Source organism: Aquarana catesbeiana, linkage group LG04, assembly GCF_042186555.1.
Source record: "Aquarana catesbeiana isolate 2022-GZ linkage group LG04, ASM4218655v1, whole genome shotgun sequence".
Lineage (NCBI taxonomy): Eukaryota > Metazoa > Chordata > Amphibia > Anura > Ranidae > Aquarana > Aquarana catesbeiana.
In genome coordinates, this window is record NC_133327.1 from 453,775,218 (window position 1) to 453,801,268 (window position 26,051).

The 26,051-nt window shown below is 38.3% G+C and overlaps 1 protein-coding gene across 1 annotated transcript in view; it reads left to right on the forward strand.

Moving 5' to 3' along the window:
- DMBT1 (deleted in malignant brain tumors 1) overlaps positions 1 to 25,847 on the forward strand; it is a 165,362-nt gene extending 139,515 nt beyond the window's left edge. Inside the window, exons 24-31 of the mRNA XM_073627487.1 lie at positions 4,186 to 4,203; positions 4,291 to 4,444; positions 5,936 to 6,156; positions 7,179 to 7,317; positions 8,273 to 8,493; positions 11,050 to 11,225; positions 18,627 to 19,015; positions 24,483 to 25,847. Of these exons, the coding sequence (XP_073483588.1) occupies positions 4,186 to 4,203; positions 4,291 to 4,444; positions 5,936 to 6,156; positions 7,179 to 7,317; positions 8,273 to 8,493; positions 11,050 to 11,225; positions 18,627 to 19,015; positions 24,483 to 24,735 (1,571 nt within the window). The 3' untranslated portion in view covers positions 24,736 to 25,847. The remainder of the gene's footprint in view (positions 1 to 4,185; positions 4,204 to 4,290; positions 4,445 to 5,935; positions 6,157 to 7,178; positions 7,318 to 8,272; positions 8,494 to 11,049; positions 11,226 to 18,626; positions 19,016 to 24,482) is intronic.
- The last annotated feature ends 204 nt before the right edge of the window (positions 25,848 to 26,051 follow it).

The following is a 26,051-nucleotide window of genomic DNA, read 5'->3' on the forward strand; positions in this document are numbered from 1 at the left end:
CCCCCCCCAAATCATAAGTACGTCGTCGATGTACCTCAGCCACAGATGACTGTGGCCGAGGTACATCGACGAACGATAAACACACTCCTCCTCCCACATGCCCAAATGAAGGCATGCGTATTTGACTTACCCTCATATGTGCAGGACACGGGGCATGTACTATCCCATCTAGATGGTGTGGTCCTACCGGAGGGATCTCTTTTGGTTGGTATAGATGTCGAATCCTTATATACATCAATTCCCCATGCCTGGGGGCTTAAAGCAGTTCAATTTTTTCTTGATAAGAAATTTCCACATCTGGGACATCAAAATGAGTTCATTTGTGATGTACTTAACTTTTTGCTGGAGCATAATTGCTTCCAGTTTATGGGGACATACTACCGACAAATTAGGGGTACCTCAATGGGGGCACCCTGGGCTCCCTCATACGCATGCCTTCATTTGGGCATGTGGGAGGAGGAGTGTGTTTATCGTTCGTCGATGTACCTCGGCCACAGTCATCTGTGGCTGAGGTACATCGACGACGTACTTATGATTTGGGGGGGGACAGAACAGGAATTGGTGTTGTTTATGGATGAACTTAACATCAATGACCGGAATATTAGGCTCACTTACACAGCACACCAGCACTCTCTCCCCTTTCTAGATCTGACCCTTACTGCTGATAATGGAAAGATTAGTACCAAGACATATAGGAAACCCACGGCAGCGAACACACTCCTCCAGGCTACAAGTGACCATCCAAGATCGCTAATAAGAGGTATACCTGTGGGACAGTTTCTCCGTATTCGTAGAAACTGCTCCACACAACAGGATTTTGACACTGAAGCCAGGGATCTATATGGTAGATTTCGGGATAGGGGTTACTCCCATGCGTCTATTAGAACAGCCAAGAAACGAGCTCTTCAGACTGACCGACAGCAACTTCTTGTTAGAAAGAAACCCATGACCTCCAAAGATAAATATGGGCCCCCCAGGATCATTACCAAATTTGGTTCCCAATGGGAACAAATTAGGACCATTCTCAGTAATCATTGGCATATTCTCTCCGGCTCCCCTGCTCTTGGTGAAATAGTAGGGGAACGCCCTCTTCTCACCGCTCGACGTTCTCGGAATCTTAAGGACCATTTGATTCATTCTGAATATCAAAGGTCACAGAGTAAAAATTGGCTCACACAACTTCCACCTCTAAGAGGCATGTTTAAATGCGGCAGATGTACCATCTGTAGGTATGTGGAGTGCACGGACGTGTTCACTGGTTCTGACGGTAAGAGACAGTTTAAAATTTATAACTTTATTAACTGCAATACCACACGAGTGGTCTATATGCTCACATGCCCATGTGGCAAAAAATATGTGGGGAAAACTAAAAGGAAACTCAGGATCAGAATCAGTGAACACGTCCAGAGCATTCTCAGTAAGGATGACGAACGTCCCATCCCCCTACATTTTCTTAATCACCATGGTGGGGATCCCACGGGACTTACTGTCAAGGGTATCTACAGGTTAAATCTTCCCCTCAGAAGGGGTGACTTCGACAGGATTCTCTGCCAGAAGGAAAAAATGTGGATATATACCCTTGACAGTATGTCCCCACATGGGTTAAACAATGAGTGCAACTTATCAGTATTTCTTACACCATAGTTGCTAGGGGAGATACTTCATGTCCCTTTGTCCTCGTCTTGTTTATTTATTTCAAAATATACTTATTTACATTTGATTCCCTTATCCATTTTAATTTGATCAAATTTTTCAATACTTCCTCACCCCCTCCCTTTTTTTTTTTTTTTTTTTTCTTTTCTTTTCTTTTCTTTTCTTTTTTTTTTTTTTTCTTTTTCCTTTTTAATTATTTCTGTATTATCTTTAGGCGGTGCCGCACCCACGGACGGGCCCTTTTCATTATGATTTGTTGTTGTCTTATGATTGAATGGCTGTCTATTTGTTGCGCTGTTGCCTAGACAACCGCTAGTTGACGTATCTACGTCTCTATCTGGAATGCCTATATAAGCCGTCTGCCCTAGCTACGGCGCATGCTCTGAAGAAATCCTTGACGGATGAAACGCGTCAGCATGACGCCATCACGTTTGACGTAGCACACGTACAGATCCACCCACCAGCCCTGGGGACCTGATTCGTTATACCACTGAAGCCGCTGAAGCCTTGTCGTAGCCTTGCCGTACGGAACCAGGAAGTAATCAAGGAGTTACTCCGCATCAAGGCGGTACGCTACAACATCTCCCTAATTTCTACTATCCTGGCGGGCATTCGCTTATACAGTCTTACGAGTCACTTCCATCTGGCCAGAGAAGGATTTAGCTGTCTCGCATAACCTGAGAAAACTCGAGGAGGATCGGAGTATTCAGCATGCCTGTTACATCTTGATGTTCCTGGTCTGGTGAGATCGTATCCATTTACTATTATTTCATGATTCAGCAAACACGCTGTGTTTATACATCACCATCCACACAGGCATACACTCCCTCCTGTACTTTTGCAGAGCATCTACACAGCGGTTTATGTATGTTATCAGCTGTGGCTGAGTATTCATCTGCAAGTGCTACTATCAGCAAACCTTGTGGCCTATAACTTTAGTCATACTCAGTGTCTGTTATTGGCAGCGTGCACAGCGGACTTCCATCCCCCATGGCTGTATACATTCACCTTTTGGCCTCTAACTCTAATTTATAGTCACTTTATATGAGACGGTTTCTGTCCAAGTAGCCCATTAGTTGTGATTGTATGTGTAGTGGTGGCCATCTGTATGTTGTTTTTGTTTTTAGACAACGTTGTCTATTTTATTGTTAGTGGTGGTATTTGGTTTATTTACTGTCATATTTTTCTTTTTGACACTGTTTGGTGTATATGTGGTATTATTTTTCTATAATAAAGTATATTTTTGCTACCTTGCTGGTTCCTCGTTGAAGAATTCTTTTGCCTTTTCCCCTCCATTTTTTATTGTTATGCTCTTTAATTCAGAGGAACACACCCATCTATGATTTTTTGAGCCCTTGGGTGTTTGCAAGTAACTGCATCTACATGCAGATGTATTTTGGGTATTATCCCCATCTGTCTACATTTATTTAATCAAGCAAAGTATTTAGCTCATAAGTCCCCTCTTTTTTTGTTTGTTCATATGTGATGGACTGTGACAGGTACTCAGGTACTTAGGTACTCAGATGAACCGTGACAGGTACTCAGGTACTCAGCTGGACTATGACAGGTACTCGGGTACTCAGACGAACTGTCACAGGTACTCAGGTACTCGGGTATTCAGGTGAACTGTGACAGGTACTCAGGTATTTGGGTAATCGGATGAACTGTGACAGGTTCTCCGGTACTCAGATGGACTGTGACAGGTACTCGGGTACTCAGATGAACTGTGACAGGTACTCGGGTACTCAGATGAACTGTGACAGGTACTCAGGTACTCAGATGGACTTTGATAGGTACTCGGGTACTCAGGTGAACTGTGGCAGGTACTCGGGTACTCAGATGGGCTGTGACCGGTACTCGGGTACTCAGATGGACTGTGACAGGTACTCTGGTACTCAGATGAACTGTGACAGGTACTCGGGTACTCAGATGAACTGTGACAGGTACTCAGGTACTCAGATGGACTTTGATAGGTACTCGGGTACTCAGGTGAACTGTGACAGGTACTCAGGTACTCGGGTACTCAGATGGACTGTGACAGGTACTCAGGTACTCGGGTACTCAGATGGACTGTGACAGTTACTCAGGTACTCGGGTACTCAGATGGGCTGTGACAGGTACTCGGGTACTCAGATGGGCTGTGACAGGTACTCAGGTACTTTGATGGGTGGTGACAGGTACTTTGGCTTGTGACAGGTACTTTGATGGCTGGTGACAGGTCCTCTTTATTAGGGGGAGCAAACAGTGTGGTTGGTGTACACTAAGCAGTAACGAGATGTTACCGCAAACTCCTTCTCACACATGATAGGCTTGGCTATGTTCAGTTAATTGCCCTGTAATGTTTACTTGTTGCCCTTTAATACACCAGCATGTTTGTCAGCATGTCCACTGATTACATTGTATAAAATGTAATGATACTTGTATTACATGAAATGCAAAAAAATACTTAGATGAATCAACCTATATCCTGTTTTGTTAATGTATTGTGTTTTTCTTTTTTTTCATATATTATGGTTTCACCCAACTCCATAGACCACTGGTTTACAACAGGTGAGTAAGGTGACAGCATTTGAATTCTTTATGATATGCCAGTCTGAGCAGAAATGTATAAACAGTCATTTACTTTTGTAATTTCAGCACCAAATTACACATGTGGAGGGGTTCTAACTTATCCATCAGGAGTATTTTCTAGTCCCTTTTATCCAGGACCTTACCCAAATAATGCATTTTGCATATGGGAAATCAGAGTCTTGCCCGGGCACACAGTGGATCTCTCTTTCCTCTACATGGAGTAAGTATTTAAATCAGTCTCTGAATTAAAACCATAATTATAATTACCAAAGTATTAGCCAGAGAATACAGTTACACAAGTGTGTACTTTTGTGGGGTGTATATTTGCTAAAAAAAAAACACCCTTAACATCTTAACATCCCAAAACATTACATGGTTTCTGTAAACAATGGCTGCCAGGGGAGAAGCTGCTAAACACCCCAGCCCCTGCTGACCCCCTGCTGACCTGATGAGACCCAGGGCCTGGTATGAGAGGACTGCCTGTATCCTCTGCTTCCAGTCCACCCTGCTAAAATTAAAGTGGAACTTCACTCTTTCAATCAACATTGACGATTTTTAATTTGTATGCTGCTAGCATTAGTAAATAAATAGGAAAGTACCGTATATCATATTTACTTTTTTAAACTGTTTTTTTTTTTACATTTCTTCAGTTACTTCTTGGTTTCTGACCTAGGCACAATATGTCATACACCCCAGGAGTCTTCAGGGGGGAGAAGGGGTTTTCCCAGTTAAGCACACCCTCCTGCCTGCATGCCTCAACTAAAGACAGATGGATTCCAGGAAGTAAATGCTTCATGAATCATCTGCCAGAAATACTAGGGGTGTTCTTTTAAACTGATTTCTCAGCAAAATAAAGCAGAGACATGGATTGACTAATGAGTTTACTTTGAAAATTAAAAAAAAATTAAGTTGTGTCTTTGGTTTGTGGTGCTCAGATGCAGTGTAGTTCCACTTTAGGTTGTATTTATAGCCACAACTTTTTCAGTTTAGGGTAGTGTGGGGAAAGATTAGAATCCTTGTGATGTTTTATTGCTGGCCAGGGCTCTGTTAGATTTTCCCTTTATTACTTACAAAACACAAAGTAAAATAAACATTTCAACAGCAACCCTACAGATCGCAAAATGCTGCTTTTAATTAAATTGGAGGGTCCTGTAAGTTTTTAATTATTATTTGTTTCCCTGTGCAGATTTTTCTTCACTTTCTGTGTAATAAAACCTTGAGCCAGAATAGAAAGTTAGAGGAAATGCCCCAGATAATAGTGAAACCATACTAATGATATCGAATAACTTTTCTTGATTGAATAGATGATGCTGGTTGGGAAAATGCGCTTATTTCTTCATTCAATTGCCTTTTATTTAAATGAAATTTTGTCAAATGTGGAACAAAGTAGGAAGGAGACAAACTTTTTTTTTGTTTTTTTGAGGCATACTTTTCTATTGTACACTAATGTATACCAAAAGTATATTTATACTGAAAGAAATATTGTGTAAATTATGTATTGTCTATTAATATGAATAAATATTTTATATTCATATTTTAATATACATTAATAATTCTTAATATGATATGACATAAATATGCATGATTGGGAATCTTTGTTGAAAAGTACAGTGTGAGCCCCATACATTCCTTATAACAATGTAACCTGATTGTAAATGCTCTTATTTTCTACAATAAATGGAAATTAAGCTAATTTATACTTTTATCACAGCCTGGAATACACAAGTTCTTGCTCCTATGATTCTGTGACAATATATGATGGCTTGCCATTGAGCTCCTCACCACTAGGAAAAATCTGTTCATCTGTGAACTCCACTTCTTTTAAGTCTTCCTCTAATGTGATGGGTGTTGTTTTCCGAACTGATGGTAGTGTGCAGAGAAGTGGATTCCAAGCATTTTACTCCTCATCATCTAAAAATGCCAGCAAACCAGGTACTGTGACATTGCATATAATGTGTAGGACCACAGTTTCACTGCTTCATTAACTTTAAATGGTAACATTTTATCAAAGTAATTTAAAGGGCAGGAATACAAGTATGAACATATTCACAAACTCATTCCAGCATTCTGTTTCTACCCATCATTCTGAAATCCATCATGCCTAGATGCCATGTGGGTGCTACACTGCAGGCCTAGGAATTTAGGAATGTGGCAATGTAAACTGGAGAACAGAATGAGGAAATTGGTGTTATAGCTTCACTGTACAGTAAACCCTTCACTGAACTGTATATTTGCAATTTTATTCAGTCTTTCTGGGATGATGATTGAAAATTCTGTTACAGCAAATGAATAAGAAGCCTTGCTTCATTCTCAAATTGGTACTGGATATATGAATGCTCACTGTCTGTGATGTGCTTGATTTTTTTCCTATCACACAACTTTCATACATCATACATTCATATCCAATGTGAGCATAATGTGTATTTTTTACCAAATGTAAATAAAAGTAGCAGAGTAGAATTCAAAGAGGTTTTGTGTAAAGAATAGTCGGAAAATACAGATTTTTATTTGCATTTAACAGCTGCAAGCCTGCAAACAAGTAAGTTCTGTGCATGTGCAGGTTACTTCTTCCAAACACCCAGTACTTACTTACAGCATCTTGTTATGCTGGTTTCCATGGATAAATGCTGTTGCATTTCCTCTAGGTCAGTGTTTCTCAACTCCAGTCCTCAAGGCGCCGCAACAGGTAATTTTTTTCAGGTTTTACTCTATTATGCAGAGATGATTTGATCAGTTTCACTGCCTTAGTAATTACCACAACCATTTCATCTGAGGGAAATCCTGAAAACACGACCTGTTGGGGCACCTTGAGGACTGGAGTTGAGAAACATTGCTCTAGGTTAATGACGCTGTTTGAGATAAATTAGAAAAGTTACATTTAACACTCTATTTTACTGCACTGTGTTTACCCAGCTTTATTTATGTTATTTATTTATTATTCCATGTTCTTTCAGTTAATTGTGGTGGAATCCTAACATATCCATGGGGAGTAATTGAAAGCCCATCTTATCCATATTCACGCAGCCCTGCTGACTGTGTTTGGCATATTCAAAGCGTAAACAGCGTTATTGAGATCTACTTCAATGATGTTGCGTAAGTTCAAGAAAAAAAATAAGAGTTTCACAATTACTATTTCATCATAGTGCACTATAATGCTGTCTTAGTCTACAAAATATATTTACAGTTTAAAGGCTTTTCACAAAGCTGTAATTATTCAGAGGTTATATTTTTATCAAATAGAAAAGATTCAATTATATTAGAAGGAAAGCTTTAAACTCATTCTAGGGGACAGAAGCTTCCTTAAACTGTAACTCCACTTTTGCTGAAAAATAAAGCAATCTTGTTCTGGTCATTTATATACAGTGCAAGAGTTTTAGCAAATGTAATTTTAAAGTCTTACCTACTGTTTACTCTACTGAAAACGAACACTTAGATTACACCCACTTCTTGCAGTCACTTCCTACTTTCTGATTACCAAGTGGAAGGGTCTACCTGTTTAAAACATGATTTATCATATAGTTCTGCCGGTAACATGAACAATAATAATTTATTTTGTGGGAGAGTTATGCCTCCAATAAACAGAGTACAATATACCTCCTTTTGACAATATGGATATAATGACTACAAGGAAGTAATAGATTTGCAGATTGAAAAAAATGCAGTAAAATAACATTTATAGCAGTTGTGTGCTCCTATATTTTCTAAATAAAAATGTAATGGCTTTTACTTTTCCATCATTTGGATATATACCATCAGCATCTAGTTTATGCCCTAGGCATTCCAGACACTGTAGCTCAGCATCAAACATCTATGCAGTACTCATCTAGGCCATTTAGGTGATGTTTTAACAATGTCTTCTCTTATTGACATAATCAAGATAAGGCACTACACCTTGATGATCTGAAAAATGATCATCTGTCAACTCTGAAAAAGTGCTAATACAATACAAAACCTTATTGTATGTAAAAGACCTTTATTCAGTGTAGGTTGCTGTTCCCTGCTATAAGAGAAATTGTATTTACCATTTATTATTTTTACACCTTCTCAGGCTTGAAAATTCTGCTTATTGTTCATCTGGCTCTGTGTCTGTGTATGATGGGACACCTGCTGGCTCACCATTATTGGGAAAGTTTTGTGGAACAGGGACACGCAGATTCAGATCCTCATCTAACAGTCTAAGTGTTGTATTCACCAGCAAAGGAAGCAACAGCAATTATGTCCGTGGTTTTCATGCTAACTACGGCTCTATACAACAAAATAATCAAAGTGGTAATGATGCAGTGTATTGTAAACTAATAATCTAAAGTTCAGTGATAATTAAATAAGGACTGTTTTTTGAGTGGAGAGGTGCCTTGGAAATGCTAATAACTCATCTCAGTGTTATGTTTCTACTGCTCAGTTGACAGTCCTGCAACAAGCCTTTCTCCTACCAGTCTCCCTCAAGATACCAATGTGGATCCATTAAGGCTAGTTTAATACCTTACAAGCACATGGCTGCTGTCTGAGAACATGAAGTAGAAGTGCAAGATTTTTTAAATTGAAGAATCAGGAAGTGGCTACAAGGCAGTCAATAAAATTGAACACTAACCTTACTTTATCCCCTCCACTAAAAATATATGCACGACTTGTTATTTTTCTCAGGACAGTTTCACAAACACAAATATGTGTTATTGTAGTCCACTGACCACTGTTTCTTAACGTAAGTAATGTTAAAATACCCAGATCCATTCCATGTGTAATTTATTATCTGTTGAGATTCTAAACTGCTATTATGAAGTTATTTCAACAGAGGTACCCCCAGGGGTACATGTGCCAGTGGCTGAGATCACATAGGTTAGTCTACCCACTGGATTCTTACATCATTTGGGGATTCCAGTTGTAGGCTCCTACCATATTCGCTGTCCTTGCCCACAGTCCATTACAAGGACAAGCAAGAACATGTAATGTATCCTGCTTTGACTAAAATAGAAAACAATTTCTCTAGTTGCAAAGGAAGGTGATCAGAACTGAAAACTCACATGCACAGGTTTATTCACAGTATTCCATGTAGAGAGGCTAGCTTTTAGTTTAAGCTGTTATACTACACCCAAAATTGATGTATAATTCTTGGAAAGTTTTGTAACATGATACCCATTTTTTACTTTTATTAATCTAAAATGGAGGCTTTGCTAGAAGAAATCTATGGTTATTATACAGTGCCTTGCAAAAGTATTCACCCACCTTGGCATTTTTCGCGTTTTGTTGCCTCACAACCTGGAACATGGATTGTTTGAGGATTTGCATCATTTAATTTACAGAACATGCCCACAACTTTGAACAAATAGGACAAAATAACAGAATAAGTCAATGTGCATAACTATTCACCCCCCTAAAGTCTATACTTTGTAGAGCCACCTTTTGCGGCTATCACAGCTCCAAGTCACTTTGGATAAGTCTCTATGAGCTTGCCACTGGGATTTTTGCCCATTCCTCCTTGCAAAACTACTCTAGCTCCTTCAAGTTGGATGGTTTGCGCTATTGAGCAGCAATCTTTAAGTCTGACCACAGATTTTCTATTGGATTGAGGTCTGGGCTTTGACTAGGCACATTTACATGTTTCCCCTTAAACCACTCAAGTGTTGCTTTAGCAGTGCGTTTGAGGTCATTGTCCTGCCGGAAGGTGAACCTCCATCCTAGCCTCAAATCACACACAGATTGGTACAGGTTTTGCTCAAGAACATCCCTGTATTTAGCACCATCCATCTTACCCTCATCTCTGACCAGTTTTCCAGTCCAAGCATTATGCTGCCATCACCATGTTTCACTGTGTGGGGATGGTATTCTTTGGGTGATGTGATGTGTTGGGTTTGCGCCAGACACAGCCTTTTTATTTGATGGCCAAAATGTTAAATTTTAGTCTCATCAGACCAGAGCACCTTCCTCCATACATTTTGGGAGTCTCCCACATGCCTTTTTGCAAACTCAAAACGTGCCATTTTGTTTTTTGCTGAAAGTAATGGCTTTCTTCTGGCCACTCTGCTATAAAGCCCAACTCTATGGAGTGTACGGCTCATTGTCGTCTTATGTACAGATACTCCAGTCTCTGCTGTGGAACTCTGCAGCTCCTCCAGGGTTACCTTAGGTCTCTGTGCTGCCTCTCTGAATAATGCCCTCCTTGCCCGGTCTGTTAGTTTTGGTGTGCAGCCATCTCTTGGCAGGTTTGCTGTTGTGCCATGTTCTTTCCATTTGGTTATGATAGATTTGATGGTGCTCCTAGGGATCATCAAAGATTTGGGTATTTTTTTACAACCTAACCCTGACTTGTACTTCTCAACAACATGGTCCCTTACTTGTTTGGAGAGTTCCTTGATCTTCATGGCAGTGTTTGGTTAGTGGTGCCTCTGGGGCCTTTCAAAAAGGTGTGTATATGTAATAACAGATCATGTAACACTTGCATTGCACACAGGTGGACATCATTTCACTAATTGTGACTTCTGAAGGTAATTGGTTGCACCAGAGCTTTTTATGGGCTTCATAACAAAGGGGGTGAATACATACGCACATGCCAATTATCATTTTTTTATTTCCGAAAAATAGTTTTATGTGTATATATTTTTCTAATTTTACTTCACCAACAGATTATTGTGTTCTGATCCATCACATATAATTTAGATTTAAAAAAATTGAACTAAAGTCTGTGATGTAACAAAATAGGTAAAAAACCAAGGGGGTAAATACTTTTGCAAGGCACTGTATGTGCATGTGCCTGTCTGTGTCTTTTTCTGATTGTGTTATGGACAATTAATGTACAGTTTTTTTATGTTCGAACATCTATTTTTTTTATAGTGATTCTTTATTGTACATCAAACCTCATGGAAGCACGGGTCTCAGTGCAGTATCTGCAGTCTTTAGGATATTCTACAAATGAAATATTTTTGAATGATGCAAAATGCCAACCCTATAGATCTGGAAATTGGCTAATCTTTTCCATTCCATATGATCAGTGTGGCACAGTCAAACAGGTATGTTAGATTTAACTTGGAGAACAAAGTTAATTGACAAGCATATAGCTAAGATGAAGACAGTCATTATTTAAAAAGCAAATACAGAATTCTGCACATAGTTTAAAGTCAGTCCAATCATGAGTCCTGACAGATAGGATAACAATACTGACCTTCCTCAGAGAATGCTAGTTGCATGGCTGTATCTATGTGTTTCTGATTCACAACCCTGGGGCAAACATGCTGCAAATAAAATTAAAAGAAAAGTCACAATTTTCTAAAGCATGAGCATGTCAGCAATGGCAGTCTATAAATATTTCTTGTGAGAGGCACCTCTCAACTCTATGCTGTTGTAGACTTAAAGACATTTTAAACTATTGTAAAAAATGTTGCTAATATCTACTTTGTTCATTACAATATTAAGTTAGAAAAGTCTTACCATTAATTTAGATAGTAAAGCAGACCTAAGCTCTGCCGAGTTTAGAGCTCTAGCTCTAAATCACAGGGAACATGCTGAAGAAGATAGGACTATAAAAAATATAAAAATAAAAATAAGTGTGGCGCTAAAAAGAGTGTCCTTTATTGGGCAAAGCCAAACAGAATAGTGTCTGGAGGGCAAAATGCACAACAAAGATAATTAATGAAAAAAAAGTCCTATAGGGACTGTTGATTGACACCAACAAAACAAATAAATCAAACCACAAGATGAATGGACCCCAAGGGGTCTGTTATGCCTGTCTTGCCACCATTTGTATTTTAGCGCTACTTTCATTGTTTGTTTTTTTAAAGAGCCAGAGTGCTTTTATTACTTTATTTTAATAAAGCTGGTTCTTAGCCGACTTACACTATGGGGAAGCCTCTTTTTTTTCCCTTCATCTCTGAGGAGTGACATCCTTCCTATGAAGCTGGATCTTTAACAAGCACCTACCACTGACACCTTTGAAGTGACAGGTCGGTGAGATCAGAGCGATCGAGTCGGTGAACATTACCACTCCTTCATTATCCTCAACCGTTGGGAACCAGGAGCTACTCCCCTACTCCGATACAAGCCTGTTTGACTCCCAAGTCGCTGACTGGGAGTCCATCTTCTCTGGTAAGGGTATTTATGCCTACACCTCTCACACAGATGCTTATGATCGCAACTCGTGGATGCCATCTTTGGATCCATTGGTCCTCCTACACTGAGCTTGGTGGTTGCTGATCGCCTTTTATTGTATTATTTGGACTTAGAGTCATCATTTCACTTACATAAGTTCCGGATGGACTTTTTATTGTATTAGCAGCCTGGTACTTTTAGTCATTGGTTCTCCTCACACAATTAACTTTATCCTTTGTGCAATACAATTGTGATGTGCACAACCCTCACAAATTTATACACAATTTATTTCATGTGCAATATGCTTGTGATGTACACTATCTTCACATTTTCATAGTTTATTTTTGAACTACTCTTCCCTATTGTTGGGTTTCGTGGTTCCTATTACATCATTCCCCTTTTTTGCACATATATTGGTGTGTATATTGGTTTACCTTATATGTCACTCTACTTTATTTATGATTCACCCATTTTTACTTATCCATTCATCTTGTGGTTTGATTTATTTGTTTTGTTGGTGTCAATCAACAGTCCCTATAGGACTTTTTTTTTCATTAATTATCTTTGTTGTGCATTTTGCCCTCCAGACACTATTCTGTTTGGCTTTGCCCAATAAAGGACACTCTTTTTAGCGCCACACTTATTTTTATTTTTTCCTACAATTTGTCTGATTGTGGTGTTGGCTGCTTTGCTTTGTGGTTGGCGCATTATTATTTTTGAATTCTGTTATAAAAAATATAAAAAATAATAAAAAAATAAATTAAATAAATAAGAGGTTATGTTTTATACAAAAGCACATAATTTCTGGTCAGGCGCTTATAGGGAGGGCTCCTAAATACAGTGACACAAGATAAATGCACATTTTTAACTCAAGATTTCAGTTTTCAGTGCATCGTGGCGACCAGTCTGACACACCGCTTCACTGATCTTGGTAAAGAGCCTCCGGCACAGGCTCTTTACCACGTGATCAGCCGTGTCCAATCACAGCTGATCACGATGTCAATAGGAAGAGCCATTGATCGGCTTTTCCTCACTCGCGTCTGACAGACGCGAGTAGAGGAGAGCCGATCAGCGGCTCTCCTGACAGGTGGGGTCTGTGCTGATTGTTTATCAGCACAGCCCCCCCTCGGATGCCCACTTCAGACCACCAGGGACGCCGCCAGGACCACCTGGAAGCACATAATATGTGGATGGCCAGGTACATTCCACATGGGCCAACATATGCCCAATCAATGCCAATCAGTGCCCGTAATTGAAGAAGAAAAAGTACTTATTTCCATTCCAATTTAACAGAAACAAAGAAAACTTTTTTTTAACATTTCTGGTCTTTTTTTATTGCGCAAAAAATAAAAATTGGCGAGGTGATCAAATACCACCAAAAGAAAGCTCTATTTGTGGGAACAAAATGTTAAAAAATTTGTTTGGGTGCAGTGTAGCATGACCGCGCAATTGTCATTCAAATTGCGACAGCGCTGAAAGGTGAAAATTGGCTTGCTGTATAAGTGCCTGGTAGTGAAGTGGTTAAAGGAGCATTACAAAAGTTAGGGGTTACCTTTTTTTTTTTTTTTTTTTTTTTTTTTACTTTTTACGTTTTTTTAAACTGATGTCTTTTATAAATTGGTTTATAATTGTTATAAAAATAAGCATTTATTAAAGTGGTTGTAAACCCTTACAATCTACTTTTTGCTACAATAAGGCTTACCTGTAGCTACCCCGGGTATCTCCTAATGATATCCCCTGCATCTGCATGTGCCGACGATGTTGCCAGCCGGTGCTGTGTACGGGCACTGCAGCGGGGGCTTCGATCTCAGGTGAGTATTACATAATGAGCTAGTATGCTATGCATACTAGCTCATTATGCCTTTGTCTTACAGGTCTTTTTTTTTTTAAATTTTCATGTGAGTTTACAACCACTTGCCGACTGCTGCACACTGATAATCGTCGGCACAATGGCAGCGGTGGGCAAATAGGCATACCTGTACATCCCTTTTAATTAGTGGGGCCAGCGGGCACGCGTGACTGCTGCATACAGCGTGATCGTGCCAGCGGGTCCTGCAAACTCAATGTCTGCTGGTATCCCGCGATCATGTCACAGAGCTGCAGAACAGGGAGATGCCTATGTAAACAAGGCATTTCCCCGTTCTGCCAAGTGACATGACAGGGCTCTACTGCTCCCTGTCATCTGGAGCAGTGATCACTGTTATGTCAGCGGCAGTCCACCCCCTCCTCCACAGTTAGAATCACTCCCTAGGACACACTTAACCCCTTGATCGCCCCCTAGTGTTTAACCCCTTCCTCGCCAGTGTCATTTACACAGTAATCAGTGCATTTTCATAACACTGATCGCTGTATAAATGACAATGGTCCCAAAATACTGTCAAAAGTGTTCGATGTTTCGGCCATAATGTCAGTCACAATAAAACTCGCAGATCACCGGCATTACTAATAGAAAAAAAAATTAATACAAATGCCATAAAACTATCCCCTATTTTAACGCTATAACTTTTGCGCAAACCAATCATTATACGCTTATTGCAATTTTTTTTTTTTTTTTTACAAAAAATATGTAGAAGAATACATATCGGTCTAAACTGAGGATAAAAAATTGTTTTTTTTATATATTTTTGGGGGATATTTATTATAGCAAAAAGTAAAAAAATATAGCTTTTTTTTCAAAATTGTCGCTCTTTTTTTTGTTTTATAGCGCAAAAAATAAAAACTGCAGAGGTAATCAAATACCACCAAAAGTACGTCCATTTTATTTTGGTGTAACATGGTATGGCCACATTACATCAAAATAAAATTGACGTACTTTTGTCAGTTAAAGCGATGCAGTGCCGAATCGCAAAAAGTGGTCTGGTCAGTAAGGGGGCAAAATCTTCCGGGGCAGAAGCGGTTAATAAGCATTTAATATGCGACAAATGATTCACAGAGCACTATGGGTTATCTAAAGAGATAAAAACAGTAATAGCTTAAGAGGATGGCTTTGCCTAATTTAAAAGTTTGTACAGTGAGGCTTTCCCAAAGTTTGGCCCTTAATTCTAGACTGAGCACACAAACTTGGTGTGTATATAAGTATACATAATTGATAAATTGAGTGCAGGTGTATTTTAGAAATAACCTCATATTCCCTAGTATAGCAGAACACTAGATACCCAGACTTGCTCAATGGCAGCTGAAGTGCATGTGCCAAATCCAAAAGAGCAAATATGCAACTGCTCAGATGAGTTTATAACAAGCAAAAGTAAAGGTACACATGAGCAGAGCCAGCTACAGAAAAATCCAAAAATTCTTCAGTACACTTGAATTTTCACAAAGCAGACTATGTATTAAGCTGAAATCATGACTTTTTACTAACTATATTGTTAGATTTATTTTAGCAAAAAGTCATGGGATTTACAAATCATTAATAGTAGTACATTTCTTTTCTACAGTAAAATATATGTATTTTGCTACAAATAAATTGCAATCCATGTGTAAAAAAATCTTAATTTCAATGGAGTACATTCACATTGTTGCACAGCACTGTGGGAAATGTCTGTTTTCTTCTATTTAGGAATTTGAAAATGCATGCAGTAATATTGTAGTGCTAGGCAATTGTCCTAATTTTACTTTCTACAGCTTCCAGCGAATAGTATTAACACACATAGACAGGTGTAATAAGAGATACAAAAAATGAAAAGAAGAAAAATAGTGTAGCAAATGTATACAGAAGAAACAGAGATGTGTACATACACACAGGCAGTCAAAGATAACTCTCTATGCTGTGTTTTAAAGCTGAATTGAACTTATAGTGTAATCTAGCTGTATACATTCCATGTGAATCAAAACAAAAGATATGCAAAATCTTACGGCCTGAGTAGAAAAGCCTGTCCCATGCCAGCATGCAGCAGAGTGGGAATCTTGCTCTCTGTGAGCAAACTGCTGTGTCACAACCAGAGCTCTCTAATCAGCAAGGAGCATAAACTTTTCTGATTGCAGAGCTATAGGTCTAACTGAGTAGAGGGAGTGTTGGACCTCTGCAATGAGACCACTCCTTTCCTACAGAGCATACGGTTCCTAATCTGCAGCTGCTGGTCATAGGTAGACTTTTCTACGACGGTCAAAAAAGTCCTGCAAGCCGCATCTTTGCAGCGCAATAGGAGTAGTGTATTCACCTCTCCTAAAGTGCCCCTTCCCATTGAAAACAATGGGGCAGCGGCACTTTGTGGGAGGTTTTAACCCTTTTTTGGCCGCTAGCGGGGGTTAAAACCGCCCCGCTAGCGGCTGAATAGTGCCGCTAAAACAACGGTAAAGCGGCGCTAAATATATAGCCGCTTTACTGCCGACACCCACAACGCCACAGTCTGAAAGTAGCCTTAGACATGAAACACCTTTGTTTTTGATGCACCTGGAATGTATTTAGCTGATTTAAACTGCAGGTTCAATTGGACTCTAAAGCCTCATACACACGATCGTATTTTCCGCAGACAAAACCTTGGACTTTTGTCCGAAGGGCGTTGGCCAGGAACTTGTCTTGCATACAAACGGCAAGGAATTGTCGGCCAACAAACATGAACATAGTGACGTACTACGTAGTTTTTCAGCTCTTTAGCACCACCCTTTGGTCTCCTTCTGCTAATTTCATGTTAGTAGAAGTTTGGTGAGTGTTCGCGCTTTTCATTTTTTGCGCTTTTCAGTTCGCTTCTGAACGGCCGTTCGTCAACCAGCCATGTTGCGGAATCAGAGGATATAACGTGTTATTTATTATTAGTCTTGGAGTTATTGCTTTGACCCAAGTCCAGTCCAGGAATAGGAGGAGGAGGATGTCTTGGACCAAAAATTGTTTGCTTTATTAATCGTGACCCATTATGTCATATGCCTTTGCTGCGGGAGCTCCAGGAGAATAATCCAGTTGATGTTCGGAATTCTCTCCAGATGACGGACCCCTGCTTTCACCAACTCTTGGCATTGTTGACCTCCTATATTATGAAGCAGGACACATGCATGAGGCTTTTATTATATTTTTTGGTTGAATAATGATTTGTTTTGGTATATTTTCTATATTTTTGGATGCATAGAATGCACTTTTTGGTTAAGTTCTATTGGCAGATACTGTAGCATGTCTAATTTTATTTGTTTTCTTTTTTTAATGCACAATAAAAAAAATTGTGGAGAATAATATTTGGCTATGTGTTTTACTTCAAATGACAGTTTGGGAGTAGGCAGTTACATTTAAAAAAAAAATACAATGTAAAATTAACAAGGGACACCACCATAGTTGTATCTTTAATCTTAAAAAACTACAGGATAATGGTGTTGTAACTTGCACCAAAAAAAGAAAACAACAAGCATAATAATATTATTCTTGATATCACTAGAAAAAAAAACCTTTGAAAATTTGTTTGCCATAACTCCATCAGTATCACCAGCAAAGCAGCTTCATTATTATCCCATTAAATAAAGAAGAGGAGAATGTGCGCTGTATTTCGAGATTTCTTAATTTTCCATGTCACGAATGTTAATTCTCCATTACGATCGTTAGTTTACAAGACCGACCGCTTGTAAACTCGTCCTTGCTTCCGAGCATGTGTGTTTGTACTTGGGACTTTTGTACACACGTTCCGAAAATCTGACAACAGACATTTGTTTGCGGAAAATGGATGGAGCATACAAACGGTCAGATTTTCCACCAACCGCTTGTCATCACACAAAAAATCCGATTGTGTATATGAGGCTTAAGTGGTTGATTTACTGAAGACAAACAGGCTATTCACTTTGCAAGGGAATTTTCACATAGCTTTGGTGAGTGTGGTGAAAATTCACTGTGCAAACTACATTATAAATTAATAGTTGTATAGATAAGGGCCTGAAAGGATAAGTGCACATTTAACAATATTTCAATCTTGGGTTGATTATGAAATGCTGAGTTATCCACTAATCTCATCCTCTTGAGCTCTGGCCCCTAAACTGAGTAGGACATTTTCCTTTCCTCACTGCTCTTTCCTTGAATACAGGGTTTTTCATAGAGAATAATTTTCCACAGTCTGGTTGGATAAAAGTATCTAACCTTTCCCATTTTTTTAATCCAAACATCAGATTTATGGAGTAAAATACTGCGATGTCTGCAATGTCAAAGGCTACATTTACCACACAGCTGACATTTAACTATTGGTAATCTCCTAGCAGAGATTTGTTTATACAATCATTTACCATAATTTGTAAGTTCTTTTGTATGATAAAATGGCTTGTTGTTTTCATCCATAGAAGATAATTATTCATAATTTTGAAGTCTAGAATGTATACCGATTTCAGAAGTTTATTTAAAGCCTTTTCTGTTTTTCCAGGGTGAGAGAGACACGATTAGCTATTCTAATACATTGCGTGGTCACCATTCTGATCAAATTATTGAACGCAGAAAAACATTCAACTTGAATGTCCGTTGCCAGATGTTCCAAAACACCATGGTGAACATTATGTATCATGCAGACGATGTTGCAAATCAAACATTGACACAATATGGCCTGTACCGTCCTTCACTGCATTTCTACCATTCACCAAACTTTACCTATCCAGTGTATGATTATCCATATTATGTGGAATTAAACCAAAACTTGTATCTTCAGGCTACACTGCATTCATCTGACAACAATCTCACTTTGTTTGTGGACACATGTGTGGCTTCTCCTGATCCCAATGATTTCGTGACAAAGACTTATGATTTAATACGTAATGGGTAATGCTTCTTTTATTTTTCCCTACAAATTGTATAGTTTGTGTAGGATCTAGGCAAATTAAGTCAACTTTTTTTTTTTCTATTGTAAACCTACGCATTTTTTCCTTTGAAATAGTAGAATACATTGTACAAAGCGATAAATCTTACATTCATCAAACATTCACTGCGAGTGAATATTTCATGGGTATGTGTATTACAGAGTATTACAGAGAGAGTTTGATTAGCCAGAAGCAAATGTTTGATGAAGGTCACATTCACTGCTTTTTAATATTGTTTGATTCATTTTGCAATATACTGTATAGTATACATTCTATTTATTTCAAAGCAAGAAACACTGTAAATGCAATACTGTACTACTAATAATAATTAAAGAAAACAAATATTTGGAATTTAAACTGATATTTTACAGGTTGTTAACTTTGATCATTAAAAATTATTCTTACATGGAGCCAGTCAGGAATGGGTATTTGCAAGAATCTGAAACTTACCTATTTGAGTACCCTGGATTTTTTCTTTTTAAATCCCCTTGAGTTCCAGAGCATTTTTTTTTTTTTAATTTCAAGCGATGTCTCAGTTCTGCACATTATACACACAGTAGGGCTTTAATTTTGTTGAAAATGTAAACACATATTGTATGTTTTTAATTTTTAGTTTTTCTCTGGGAAAAAATGGTAAAAAAAATTGAAATAATTAATATTCCTTTCATTTTTCCCAGAACAACATTTATATAATTGTGCACCATTATATATTTACCACTAAATTTATTTATGTGATTAAAATGATATCACGTTAGTTTGACTTTTATGTAATATAGTGAAATGGTAAAGCTCAAGGTAAACCCATACATTTTACTTTAAAGCGGAGTTCGACCGATTTTAAAAGTCAGCAGCTACAAAAAGTGTAGCTGCTGACTTTTAATAATCGGACATTCACCTGTTCCATGGTCCAGCGATGTGGGCGAACAAAGCCCCGATCCTTTCTCCCCCCTCTCTGCGGCGCCGGCATTGTAACTGTGGGTGTTCGGCTGTGGCTTCACAGCCGGGCACACACTGCGCATGCACAAGCCGCGTTGTGAACGGCTGGGCAATCTTCTGGGACCTGTGGCATGTCCCAGAAGATTGCAGGGAGGGAGGAGGGAGGGGGAGAGGTGAACTTCCTTCCGATGCTGCGGAGCCCGAGAGGAAGTGGGAGCTGGATACCTCTAAAAATAGGGTATCCACCCCCCCTTGACATGTCAAATGTGGCATGTCAGGGGGTCACCATCATTTAAAGCGGAAGTTCCAATTTTGGGTGGAATTTTGGTTTAAGACAGTTTTATCCCCCTTTTAACACTACACTGCAATGCAGGCAGGGGAAAAAAAACAGTTGGTGAAAATTGCTAAAGTATTGTTAAAATAATATTAAGGCTGGTTGTGGGTATAAATTAGCACAATGATGATTTTTTTTTTTTTTTTTTTGATTGCTAAACATAAATGCACTTGTGAGCATTTAATACATGTGCAGGGTACACAAATATCATCCAGATCCTCTGACATCATTGTTGTGACATAGGTATTTTTTTGGGAGTGAAACTCTGTGCAGCAGCAGATACTATAGTAGTCATCTACTATTGTAGGGAGAGACTGGACTGGAGCTGCAATTTTGTAATGACATGCTTCATCCCTTATAAAGTTTGCATTTACATAACTAGGATCATTCAGGTAAATTTTGTAAAATGCTGTATTAAGAGAAATATTATTAATTAAGAGAAATATATTAATTAAGAGAAATATTATTAATAATAGTATTCTTATTCCCGCCTGTCGACATTACAAATCGGAATATTTACCTAATGTTATAAGCCTGTATATGGACCAAACATCCACTTGACACATAAACTTTTCTGGCTCTTGCTGCCTCCAGTGCCAAGTCACTTTCACTGCTGCTTTTTATAGGGTGGGTAACCTAAAAATCATGTCCTTTCCAAAAAAAAAAAAAAAAAAACTTTTTCTTTCATATACTATATTTTAATCATACAGTAGTACTGAGTAATAGGCCCAAGTTGCTTAGCAACCCAGTGCAACATGCAAAAATCCTCACTAACAAAGCCATGGGTGTAACAGACTTTAACCACTTCAGCCCCGGAAGGATTTACCCACTTAATGACCAGGCCATTTTTTGCGATACAGCACTGTGATGCTTTAACTGACAATTGCACAGTTGTGCGACACTGTGCGCAAACTAAATTGATGCCCTTTTTTCCCACAAATAGAGCTTTCTTTTGGTGGTATTTGATCACCTATGCGGTTTTTATTTTTTTGCGCTATAAACAAAAAAAGACTGAAAAACATTTTTTACTTTCTGTGATAATACATATCCAAAAAAAAAAAAAATCTTAATCAATTTAGGCCAATATGTATTTTGATACATATTTTTGCCAATAAGCAGATATTTATTGGTTTGCACAAAAGTTATAGCGTCTACAATCTATGGGATATATTTATGGACTTGTATTTTTTTTTTACTGGTAATGGCAGTGATTTGCGATTTTTAGCAGGACTGTGACATTGTGGCGGACAAATCTGACCCCAGGCGACACTTTTTGGGGACCAGTGACATCATTATTACAGTGATCAGTGCTAAAAAAATGCACTGATCAATGTATAAATGACACTGGCAGAGAAGGGGTTAACTCTAGGGGGCGATCAAGGGGTTAACTGTGTCCCCGGGTGTGTTCTAACTGTGTGGGGGATGGGCTTACTGGGATAACACAGAGATCACTGTTCCTGATTACTAGGAACAGCAGATCTCAGTATTGTCCCCTGTCAGAACAGGGATCCGCCTTGTTTACTTAGGCAGATCCCCATTCTGCCTCTCTTCATCGAGATCGCGGGTAGCTGGTGGACATAGTCTCTGCTCCCATGCTCCCTATCACATGCACAAACCAATGTACAGGTATGTTGGTTTGCGCAGCCAAGCCTCCTTGCCGCAATATATATGCAGAAGGTGGTCGGCAAGTGGCTAATGAACAAGCAACCTATACTAATTCCTCTGAGTAATTACTGGCACAAAAACTTTAAATGTATTCATCAATAGTCACAAATTATATAAATCTACTTTTCTGTGTGAAAAATTACTTTGCAAACCCAAATATTACCTTATAAATGCGGCAGTAACATCAGCACTGGGCTGCACATACCTTGTGTTCAGAGCAGATCTATGGGAGGGACCCAGCAGGTCCACCCACTACAGGCTACCCGTAGCAGTAGTGACTGGTCTTCATTAAAGAAAGCTGCTGCACAAAGGAAAGGTTTCGCACTGGACAAGCCTCTTGTAATTAGACAATATTTGCTTATCCTGGAGCTCAGATTTGATCTGATTTTTACAAGTGAGTTAAAATTATTTTCATTTTTTACTCTAGTTGTTACAAAATAACCCATTAACTGCAAACAACAACAATATTTAATTTCACAACTGCAAATCCATGGAAAGAAAAAATGTCACACAGTTTTTTTTTATATATACTTAGACTTAGTTTAGCCTCCCTGATTAATTTTCATTACCAAAAGCAGTAACCCCAAGCCACACTCAGGATTGCATCGCAGGATCCATGTATAGCTTGCTTACCTTGTCCCCTGGATCCTGCAATATCTCCCCTTTGTGTGTGTGAGCTGTGTCTCCGCTCGATCTATCACAGTGCTGAGCTCTGTTCCCTGCGAACGTCGCGACACATGGGGACAGAGCCTGGCACCAAATTCAAAATGTGAAAAACACATACAGTACACTGTAATCTTACAGATTACATTACTGTATCAAAACATCCTTTTTGTCCCTAGTGCTTTGTCCAGTGCCCTGCATGTTTTATAATATATATACTGTTTTTTCTGCCTGGAAAACTGGAGATTGTCCATAGCAATCAAAAAGTGTCCCTTTTATGTCAAAAGTGGTTTTAGACCAGCTAGAAAACATAATAAATTAGAATGACTTGCAGAATTTAGCAATAGTGATTTGTGGGGAAATTCGTCATCAAACACTGAAAGTAATGACAGCGACAATTCAGCAACTGAGCAAATTTCTGTGTTTTTTGATTTGATTACATTATTGAATAAATGTTGTTATTATTATATTATTATTTATTATAATGATTTATTATATTATAATTTATGATTTTGTGTTTCAAACTTTATCATACCTGGGATGTCTACTCGACTCTTGTTTGGACAGATTTAAGTGTGTTATTACTAAGAATTACAGGCCTACAATATAAAACTCCCAAATTTCCACGCAAAACATTGTACCTCTTTGAGCATCAAATATCTGACATAATCACTACTGCCAGGAGGTTAAGGGGATAATGGGTATCATTCAAAAACTAGGTTTGGAATAAAGGTTAGAGATAGCGCAACTATTGCATTAGATTAAAGCGGGGTTCCACCCAAATTTTGAACATTATCTCTATGCATTCTCTTCCTTGCCTAGATGCTGACATGCTGTGTAAAAAAAATTTAAATCGCCGTAATTACCTTTTTTTTTCTAATCTTCTTTGCACTTCCTGGTTTTCCTCCCATGGGAGTAGGCGTGTTTCTAGCCTCTCCCAGACCTCCCACAGTCCCCTGGGAGCTAGTCTCAGGCTTCCCAGCATGCATTGTGCAACAGCGTCATCACAACATCTCTGCTCCCAGCATTCACCGCATCCAGGAAATACATGCTTGTGGGCTTCAAATGCCCACAATGAAGATGGAAACTGCCTTCCGTGAATTTTATAAGTTATTATTTTCAACGAAATCGGACACAGGCAGACTTATTACACAGAACATGTGAGTAGATAATCATGAGAAGAAAAGTTTGTGAATGAACTCCAAAAAAAAAAAACGATAGATAGGTGGACCCCCGCTTTAAGTGTTAACAAGTATGTAAAGCCCAACTTTTTTTTTTTTTTTTTAAGTTTTGGAAAGAATGTAGGCTGAGAACCTCTGTCTGTGTGTTCCCACAGGATTGAGATTCACAAGTTCTATTAGTCCTGGTGTCCATTGTCGTAATAACAACTAAAAGGAGATATCCCCTCATTATGATGAGGGATTGTTTTTTTTCTTAATGCTACAGATAAAAAAGAAACAGGGGTTTCAACCATTCCCAACAATAACTGGGTAAGGGTTAAGAGTACATTAAGTGTTATTTGGTGTTAATTTAGGGGTCGACAGCTGGGGAGGCATAGGAGTTTTTAAGACAATTACGTGTTTGTGGCAGTCTTGGATGGTTGGATCTCCCATTTAGGTATAATGCTTTAGAGACAATTAAGGATGTGCTGCAATGTCAAAAATTTAACTAAAATGTACTTTTATTTATATGTGTTTAATGGGATTGGCCTTTGGGTTGCATTTTGAATTATTTAATGTAAAAAATTAAATTATTTTTAAAACCTACTTTTATTTGTTTCCATAAAAAAATAGTAATAAATATTACAATTGTGTTTCTTTTATGTTTTCAGATGCATCAAAGATTCCACTTATTTGACCTACCCAACATATTACTCGAATCAGATTCGATTTGGATTCCGCGCGTTTCGTTTTGTACAGAATTTCTCCAGAGTCTACTTAGAGTGTAAATTAACTGTTTGCAACAAAAATAGCTATAATTCCCGCTGTTACCAAGGATGTATAAGGAGACGTAAAAGGGCTGCATCTTCTTCTTATGAGAAACTTACTGTTATGGTTGGACCAATTGAACTTAAAAAAAATTAAATCTTTTTAAATGTGTTTACTACTAGACACCACTAATTACCATTGAAATATTCTTCTAAATGTATCTTATAAATATATTACACAGTTTATCACTGATTTTAGAATGATATTTTCAATGATAGGGTTTCTATGATAAGGTTAAATGCACTATAAGGGGATTACATTTTTTTTCTATGCTAAATAGTTTGATGTTAAAGCGACTTAATATATTGGTAACCTCAATGGATTGCAAGTCTAAGCATTTAACACATGTATGTTATCTTCACCAGGCACCTGTTTTAAAAGGTTGTGTGTTTCAAATTAAGGAGGGATAATAAATAATACCTTTATTTACTTTAACCTCAGGCATTTTTCTTTTATTGATGTCTAATGACACAATAGACTCAGCCTTTTTAAAACAGAATTTCAGGTATGGTTTGTATGTTATAGTTACATCTTCCCAGTTTGGACCAATGTAAGTATGCATGAACCATACCTGTGGGACTGTGGTGGAAGTGAAGAATCAATTTCGAAGTCACAGTTACTACAGTGATTGCAGTCTTCCAGGTCCTGTGCAGAGTGACTGCCCTGCTGCATAATAGCCAAAGGGCTTCACACGGTTGGCATGGCTGCCATTCAGTGAATGCCTTGCATTGTTCTACTTGAATACAAAGTGTTCTCCAATTGGATAAGGTGAAGAGGTGGGGTAGTGATGTACCCCATGTTGTTACTGTACAGCAGGGCAGCAAGTCAGCATGGCACCAGGAAGACAGCTAAAATGACTGCAGTAGTACTTCTCCGATTCAGCAGCAATTTCATGGGTATGTTCCAAGCCAGACCAATGTTTCTATGCAATGCAAACCAGATCAAATATCTGGAATTCAGATTTAAATATTGACTGTATGTAACCAGACAGTTGAATTAACATAGATGATTGAATTCCTCCCTAATGTCCTCTTCTCTAAATTCCTGCTTTCTAGAGAATTTCATATTAAAACTTGATTCAATTTCATCATTTATTGCATATTAAAAACATATTTACCAATAATAAAAAAAATGTATTTTTCTTGATGTAATTTTGATAATAACCGATTGTAAAATTTGCATTTAAATACATTTACTTTACAAATATATTTCTACATTTGTCTGTCTTTTTTGTCTGGACCATTAGGACAAATTATTATTTGCAGATGTTCCTGATTTTCAAAGACAGCCTGTGGTTTAAAAAAAATATAAATCTTTCCTGTATTTCTTGTAGATCTTTAATAGAAGAGCTATAAATAAATTTACAGGTTATATGGAGAGTGATGGATGAAGGGCGCGTGATCAATTGCTCA